Source organism: Neolamprologus brichardi, chromosome 8, assembly GCF_056152115.1.
Source record: "Neolamprologus brichardi isolate AB-2024 chromosome 8, ASM5615211v1, whole genome shotgun sequence".
Classification (NCBI taxonomy): Eukaryota; Metazoa; Chordata; class Actinopteri; order Cichliformes; family Cichlidae; genus Neolamprologus; species Neolamprologus brichardi.
Window position 1 is genome coordinate 10,369,055 of NC_142111.1, and position 9,127 is coordinate 10,378,181.

General features: G+C 39.0%; 1 protein-coding gene across 1 annotated transcript; it reads right to left on the reverse strand.

Annotated features, from left to right (window-relative positions):
- Positions 1 to 1,597: 1,597 nt before the first annotated feature.
- On the reverse strand, positions 1,598 to 8,854 carry LOC102779099 (glucagon receptor-like). The gene is made up of 14 exons (XM_087845178.1): positions 8,804 to 8,854; positions 8,174 to 8,257; positions 7,786 to 7,888; positions 7,556 to 7,666; positions 6,547 to 6,668; positions 4,932 to 5,038; positions 4,473 to 4,629; positions 4,054 to 4,213; positions 3,672 to 3,732; positions 3,522 to 3,591; positions 3,311 to 3,402; positions 3,069 to 3,207; positions 2,020 to 2,061; positions 1,598 to 1,669 (listed from the first exon to the last, which is right to left on the reverse strand). Exons 1-14 carry the CDS (start codon positions 8,852 to 8,854, stop codon positions 1,598 to 1,600), a joined length of 1,371 nt encoding a protein of 456 aa, XP_087701304.1.
- Positions 8,855 to 9,127: the final 273 nt, after the last annotated feature.

The following is a 9,127-nucleotide window of genomic DNA, read 5'->3' on the forward strand; positions in this document are numbered from 1 at the left end:
CAATGCACAATCTATATCCAAAGTAAATATACTGTATGTTCTATGAGTCTTTTCGATATCTATCGATCGCATTAATTTTTTAACAATTACTGCAACAAATTTAGCACATTTGCCTTCTTCCCATAAATCAAAGCTGGGGTTTTCAATCCCTGTACTCCTGGGTGATAACGTTTATAGAAGAAAATTAATAATGAAAAAAGCAAACTATATCACAGGACATCTTGCAAAGATAACGCTACATCGAATTTCCGTGTATAACTGCTTTTTCTTTTAAATTTGCGATCTAGTTTGTGACTTGACTTGATCGAACTGTTGTATTCTTTACTTGACAACAGTTTATTTTACTCATTGGTCATATTTTAGTATAAATACCTGGGGTCAGGCATCCAAAGCAAACATGAAGAAGTGAAGCAGAGAGGTGATGAAGAGAGTGCAGGCAGGGGAAAGCAGGTGGAGATGAATGTCACAAGTGTAAAGAGTCAAAGGGAAGATTTGCAAGATGGTAATGAGACCTGAGTGAAAGCTATGATATATGATTTGAAGAGGGTGGTACTTTCAAAAAGACGTGAGACAAAATTAGAGAGGCAAGGCTGAGATGGTCTGGACATGCACAAAGGATGCTGAAGATGGAGATGAAGATGAAGACCACAGACAAGGCTTATAGAGGGAGTGAAGGAGGACATGCAGAAGGTTGGTGTGACAGAGGAGGATGGTAGGGACAGGGTGAGATGAAGGCTTATGATCTGCTGTGGCGACAACTAAAGCAACCAAAAGAAGAAGAAAGGTCACATCAACCCATAAACAAATCTATTTGCTTGGCTGATGTATGAACTTTTTATTCACACATTAAAAGTGTCAGTAAAAACAAATATCCATTCAATCCTTATCCTGCTTATAACACTCATTTCTCATGTGATATCTCATGTTTTAACTCGTCGCTGTCACCTGTTTTTACAAAGTGCATCCTCATATTCACAGTTTTAAACATTCAAACTACACTAAGTAGTGTCCAGCTGGGACTCATCTAACAGTAGGTGGTTCAATCGCTGGCTCCTCGAGTGCACAAAGTGTCCTTGGGCAAAATACCGAACCCCACATTGCTCCTGATGCAGCCATCCAAGTGATATTTAGAATGTGCTGTATGAATGTGTCAGTGAGTCGGTGAATGAAGCTTGTAATAATTACTGTTCAAGTGTTATATAAGTACCAGTTCATTTACTATTCACCGAAAAAGAAATGTACAATGAACGCAAGGCTGTATTCAGTCTGAATCTGTATTCACAACATGTGGGAGTAGCTCCACAGGGTCTTTAAGATGAATGAGGAAGGACACCTGCATTCCCTGTGACTTGTCCAATCCAATCGCATCCTGATCCACATGGCTTTGGATGTTGTCTTTCTCTAACTCTGATGGAAAGTGCTGTAAAGAAGCATGTGGTTGTGGAGAGGTTGGCGGCTGCTGACGCCTCAAAATGCGTGAACTACCAGGACTCAGGGAACAATCAGGCACCGGTCGACTTGCTGACACAAAGGATCCATTGCGCTGTGGCACTGTGGCAATGGAAAAATTGTCTTCTCGAGGATCCAGCACAGCTAGTCACTGTCCACAGCATACAGTCTCTGTCCCCATTCTCCACCTGCCCACTTTCCTCTTTAGCTCTGCCTGCACCTGCACCCAAAGAGGATGATAACTTATTTAAGAATTAATGTTCTTTTTCATAAAGCTTCCTGCAGTTTAGATGTAAACTTAAAGCCCATTTGTTGTGATGTCATTAAAATTAGACTGTTAAGGATGCAAATCCTGCAACAGAACATTTAGAGTAAAAAAATAAAAGAATACAGAAACAATAATGCCTGTTTTTTAATTGTGATGTTGTCCCATCAGCCCTAAGAACAACGTCTCAACATTAAAAATATACACTTTTAAACCTATGGTTTAAGTATTTTGTCTGTTATTTACAAAATCACTTATGGCTAATAGTTATTAGCACCTTCTGAGAAAGAAATGAAACAACAAACCTCTTTATTGCCAAAGCAGTAGAGCACAGCCACCAGAAATCCCTGGAGACACCAGTTCATAAAAATAGTCCAGTTTAGTTTGAGCAAGATGTTCTTTGCTTAATGAATCAATTAGATCACATCTAGGCAGCTTTTCTTTTCTTTTCTTTTTCCAGTGACACACATAAATTGATCAGCCACAACGTTGAAGTCTCTGACATGTGTTCAGAATTACAATGATCACGTTGTCACAGCTTTGGCCCCTCACCACCAGTGTACTCCCTGACTTCTCATGTAATGCTGTGTGGCAGAGAGAGGACTCAAAATGCAGGCTTAACTCAAAACTCAGCTTTAACACAGAGCAGAGCTGGAGTAAACTAACTGAACCACTAATGCTCCTGTCTGACTGCCTGCCTGCCTGACTAACTAACTAACTAACTAACAGTCACACACACAACATGAGAAGAAGTACGATGTCAACATGACAAGGAAGCAAGGCAGACTGAGGGCTTAAATGCACAGAATAATGAGAGGCTGGGCAACAGATGGAAAGACAGCTGGAATCCAACTAATTAAACAGGAAGCAAAACTGAACATAATGCACATGAGACAAGGAACAGTCAAAGTAAAACAGGAAGTGACATACACAGTAAGACTCACAAGGACGTGAGCTTGACATTAGGACAGGGGATAAACAGACATGGAAATACATGACAGACCTGGAAGACAAAACACAGATTGGACACGAAAAAGGGAACATACATGAAATAGAGCAGTAGCCAAAACTAGAAGATAACTAAAACTCAAAGAACATCAACAAACATAACAACTAAACATAACCATCTCAAAAGTCCAAACAAACTCAAAAACATGGGCCAAAGACTCAGGACCACGACACGGAGGTGCCTCCCTCAGGTGAACAAAGCGTCCTGTCACACCATAAAAAAACTCCACTCAAGCATCTAGGGAAGCCTGATCATCAGAGGGGGAAGTATCACACACTTGGTTTTAATGTCATGGCTGATCAGTATGCCTGCAAAACCAGCAGTCACTCAAAAGTTCTTGCCTACCTGAAAGGAACTGATAAAAAGTGTGAAGAACACTTTGATATAGCGCAGAACGCTATACGTCTGCTCATCTGTAGCAAAGACGAAAATCACCTCATGAATTCCAAACAGAGGAATGAGGGTAAGAGTTGCCTTGGCGAGCCTAAAAAAATGCAAATAAAACAGATAGGTAACTTTTCTCACTGCAGAACTATGATCTGTCTATCTCTGATCCAGCTCACTAAACAAATGCTGAGAAAACTTGCCGAAGTTTGTAATCGGTGTAATGAGTTGGGTTGCTGGCTCGCAATTTGAAAAATATGACCTTCAGGATCTTCGTGAAAATCAGAAAATTTATCTGTTGATCAGAAAATCATAATATGTATTGTTATTTATTCAGATGTATATCATGCAAAGTATTATGAGCCATGCAATATAAATGCAGACTTCTGGGACTATTTGCAGAAATCATCTTACAAGTGTAGCTAAAAGAACCGGGAAACGAATAATCCACCAGTAGTTCATGTTCTCATTGACAGCCCAACACCTAAAGAAAAAAAGGTAGATAGTTGTCACCACCCCTTCTCCACAATGATCTGTCACATGAGGACATGTCTGCACACTTACTCTTTGTTTTCTTTCAACATCTTCGCCACCACCCAGGGAACAACGAACAACAGTGGAGTTCCTAATGTGAAAGCATCAGAGATCACCAGGTTCAGTACTGCAGGTTTCAAGAATAAGTTTAAGAATGAAATAGCATGATGTGTGTATGTTTCCATGGTATCCATATTATAAAAGCTCTCCTGCTGATGCAGAGTGTGCTTTGTCCTTTGAGTGCTCAGGTAAAGGCGGCGCTAAAGAGGAGCAGAGGCGTCGTGGTGACACATTTCTATTATTCTGCAACGTGTCAGCTTAAAGTACTGCCAAGATAATGTGTTCTTTGACAAAAAGCAGATTTCACCCCTTGAATGTATGATTCTTTTTCTTACGAAGAGATGAAACTCACCCCAACCGAGATAGATGTAAAGTAGGTATTTGTTGCTGTCAATGAAGACTGAAGCAATAAACACTGAGTACAGATAAATAGCCTCTCCAAAGAACCAATAATGATTGGCCAGGACACAGTACTGCATGATCACCTGTGCTATCCTGCAACCAACAGCAGCCTAAAAGAAATTGGAAAAAAAACCCATAAAAAATACAAATTGCATATCAAAGGTCTTTGCATGGCACTTGTAAAATTTCTAAAACTTGCTATTTTTCATAAAATAGTTTGCAAATTAGCCACCCATTTCCATGGGAGTGGTCTTTAAACATGCTTTACATAATTATCTGAATGCACTAGCATCAAAGCAGTACGTCCTACACACTGATCTATTGCCAAATAATCGAAGCAAATAATTAGCAGTAAATTTCGAGACGTACCTGATGACTGAGCATCTCACTCACATCAGTCGGCTTCATGATTTCTCTTCCCCAGTGATGTTCCAACATTGTGTCTTTAACAATGACCGCTACAGCTCGCAGGATGAAGGACAGGAAGAGGTTAGCGTGAATGTAGTTTCTGGTGCAATGCAGTTTCCTGCCAAGGAACACAGAGTAATACAATTTCAAATTGCCTGGATTTAAAAACATGTTGTGGATTCTGGCACTTTTAAAAAATGATCTGACTCACAAAGGAACATAATTTACAACTATTGTGCTTTTAGATTCTTGGATTAAGGATCTTAGCAGCGCTCACTGAGTTAGGAAATAAAAGTTTCAGCATGTTATGTGATGATCTGATGATCAGAATTGAGACTTTTTACAGACCTTTTATGTTTTGTGGAGTTTTGTTTGACAGTATAGTAAAAACAAGATTTCCACATCTATCAGAGAGCTTACCTAAGGCTTAGAAGAATGATGAGAGCTGTTATAAGCGTGAAGAGGGACAAGGAATAGCCAACAGTGTACAGCATCCTGAAGCTCACCATTAACTGTTTGAACCACAGCTGTAAAGACAAATTTTCACTTTGATTAAGTCATAAAATTACTTAAAATGAAGAGTGAACAAAAGCCAAATCAGGAAGGGCCTCTGCTTTGTTTGCAGATAATAACTTCTGGCATTATCAGATGATTGTCATTCGCCATATCAGGACGAGTTGAATACACCAGTGTTGTTGGAAGCAAGACGCCCTAGCTTCTTTTCACTGCAGGCTTATAATTTTCTTAATGGAGCCATTTTGAATTAATAATTTGCCGGTTATTTTTGAGCCATGGGAACCTTTCACAGTTACTCACACTCTTGCAGGGTGAAAGAAATGTGGCTGAAGTTGTAGTTTGAATGGGAGTGAAGGACTTGTGTACAAGCAGCTACTCTTCAAGCTTTATTGAAACTTTCAAAAGTACAAGACAAAATGGAAATGGGGACCGTTTGACTTCAAAGTAAACGTTTCGCCCTTTGAAACTCGTTGACTGCAGCTTTGAGTGACAACTTTAACTTTTAACCTTTTGTGTTGCATTTTTTCAAATTTTATTACTGCTTGGTTCGTAGCTAATGAGTATTTGTAGACAAGTGTGAAAAACTAGCGGGAGTCATTAGGAGGTTTTTGCTACTGTATCTTTTTTGCAGCCAGTTTCACTCAGCGAGAGCCAGCAATCACCAGGAACCACTGCCGTCCAGGCAGGGATTAAACCCTGGTGACGGCTGTATCACATCCAGTAACACATCATGCAGCTGAAGCCATATCGTTATGACATCATTTTAAAAAAAAACTTCCGTGGAACAACATTTGATATTTTACACCGTGTGTTTATTTATTACACAAACGTTAACCCAAAATGAAGCAATGTGTGAAAAATGAAGTACACAGAGTGATTGAGTAGCTTGTAGAACCACCTTTAGGAGCAATAAGTTCAAGTATTTGTTTCCTGTCTGACTTTATCAGCCCGTCTACAAAATTGGTCCAATTCACTGAGTTTTTGGCAAAACTGTGAAAAGGCAAATTTGCTGAAGCTTGGCTTAGCTTTTGATAAACAACGACATGTTGTAGTGTGTCATGTTTAGCAGGTCGTCATAGGTTGTTTTAAAAATAAATTTTTTAGATGGAGTTTTTTCACATTGTAGTTTTTTCCAGCACTGAATGTTTTTTTTTTATATTCCTGTTTTTTCAGTGGCTAATGTGCATTTTGTAAAGGTATTTATGACTTTGATGTATTCTTGTTTGTACAAAGAACTTGTGTAACCCCTTATGCTCTTGTACACAACTGTGTTATTATTAATATTATTAATAAAACAAGCCTAGAGGTGACTGTTGCTGTGATTTGGTGCCATACAAATAGATACTTTATTGTTCCACAAGGCAAATTGTCAGGAATGAGTTGAGTTGTTTACTCATGGAGACCTGTGTGTGATAAGAAAGGACCACAGTTTTAACAGACACCGAGCACTAAACAAAAGAAACTATGTTTCCCCACAGAGGAAAAAAAAGAAGAAAAAAAAACTACTTTGTTGCCATACCTCCTGAGACGCAACCTCTTTTTCCTCCTCACATTGTGTCTTATCCCTCCACACCTGTCCGTTGTCCTCTCTCTCCCAGTGGCCATCATATCCACATCGCCTACGCACAACACCCTGGGACACTGGATGAAACACAGTTAGTAATTCAGTCACCACCTGCCTAGTACAAGTTAAGGGAAACTGGGGGCTCAAGCATGCAGAGACAAGCTAAATCACTGCTCACAGAAAAGGACATAAAGATGCATAATGTTCATGATTGATGAACACAAGAGAAAAACCTGACTTAAAGCTACTTTTCTTCCAGAAAGAAGAAGGAGAAGGAGAAGAAGAAGAAGAAGAAGAACCCAGATATGAACATGATCCAGAAATACTGCTGTGTTCTCATTTTAAAGTGCATTTAAAATGTAAAGAAGCAAAGTGTAAAACTGTTCTGTGGTCAAATGAATTGAAATAAAAAAAAAAAAAAATCTTTTTCATTGATGCAATTCATTTGGACTAAAGAGATTAGAAAAACATTTTTCTCCCAGTAACTGGTCTCCACAGTCCTCAGACGTTTATGGATTCTTGTAAAAAGAATGAGGATCATATGAATGGCAAATGAAAATAAATATCGGCCCAGCCCAAGTTTTTTATAGATTGTACAATATTTTCTTGGTTTAAGCATTTAAATTTTTTCCTGTGTTCTATGTGGAAAACATGGATTTATGAGATATGTAAATCCTTTTGCATATCTCATAAATATTTACTATTTACAGAGCATCCAAACATTTGGTTTGTAGATGATCAGCATAACTTCTATTTGCAGTTGGCTTAGCTCTGACAGAATGTGCACCATCTTTTTTCTAGTTAAGCTCTCACTGCCAACACTTCATCAGGATCAAAATGTACAATTAAATGTAAGATTGGTTATCCACAGCAAAATCTCACTGACCAGTAATAAGAAGAGACTGGCAGCTACTGAAAGGGAAAAAGGACAAACTGACAGACACAGACAGTTTTTTGTTGTTACCTTTGTCATACCAGGGCAGGTAGAACGGGCATGAGATGTTGATCATAACACCAGCAGGAGTATCTGGCCAGCAGGCATACCTGTCAAACGTCCGGTTACAGAACAAGCCCGCTGGAAGGCCAAACAAAAAGAAACTTAGGAGAAAACCCCAGGTTTGATTTAACATTTCAATAATTCCTTTGCTATTTCATCACATATTGCCATATTTCCTCTACCACGCAGTTGCTTACTTTGAGGCAGTGACTCATTTCTTATCGTGTTGAAACAGTCTTCTTTGTACTGAACCCACTTTCGATAAGTCTCCTCCAGAACTTTAGCGCTCACCTTTCCAACCTGTAATGAGATACATATAAAAACACTATTCAGAACATGATGTCAAAGAAGAGATCTCGCTCTATCATGATTTACTCGCTCTCAGGCTCAGACCTTCACTTTAAACCTTTTGTTTATGAAGGGCAACCAATCAGAACGAAAACTACTAAAACAGAGGATAACCTTAAAACCAGAAGAGCTAAACCGGCTTGTTTCATGAAGAAGATTAATTGAAGAGATGTATCAAAGTTAGATAATAAAAAAAACAGCCGTAGATATCCTCTTTGTCTATTTTCACTGGCTAACCTTAAGTGGGTGGAGGAACAGCAGGCAGGTCAGCACTATAAAGTTGTGAGTAACGTCCATCGCTGCAGACTTGTTCTTCTTTATCTGCAAAATTGAGGGGAGGCAGTGAAGTACAGTAATTGTGACGGATGGAAGTTGTTAGAAGTTGTTAGAAAGTGGTTAAGATCATAGTGTAACAACATTTGAGAGAGTGATTTTTCATCCATGACTTGAACTTCAATGACCATATCTTTTCTAAAGCACTCCAGTAACCTCAAAATAGATCTGAGCTATTACAGCTCCAAAAGCACAGACTTTGTCCTGCAGTCCTGCACTCCTGGACATTTTCAATTCATTCAGTTTAATTCAACCAATTTTTCTTAAGTTTAATCGTTTCTGATGGTACTAAAATATAAAAATGGGGTGGCACATGGGAGGTCTAGCAAGATCTCCACTCTCTCCCACTCTTCCATCACTTCGATCTTCTCGTGTTCAAGTGTTTTCTGGACTTCCAACAATTTCTTCTTTGTATTTTTTACATTTCCTTCTTTGTCTAATGAATTCCTATTTTGCTCCTTTCAAGTGTTTTTGCATAATTCGCATCCTTTTTGCACTCAGCTCATTGAGTTCCTCCTTTTCGGGACCTCAGACCTTGCTGAGTTTCCCGATTGTCACCTTGTTCTTGTCTAGGTTGATGCACATATCTGCTCTTTCACCTAGCAGCCTTTGCAAGGTTTGCTTAGCTCTTTACGCGTCCTGTTTAACTGAAAATTCTCTGCCTGTTTTGCTTTAAGAGCCTTTCGCAGCTCATGATTCATAGTTTGTGGATCAGTGCTCAACAATCTTGTTGTAGTTCTTTGATAGTTAATTTTGGCCTTTTCACCAGGAAATGAAAGAAGTTCAAAGCAGTCAATACTTTTGTCCTCTGAAGTTGCCTACAGCAGAATGAGGTTTTGTTGCCAATACAGATACTTG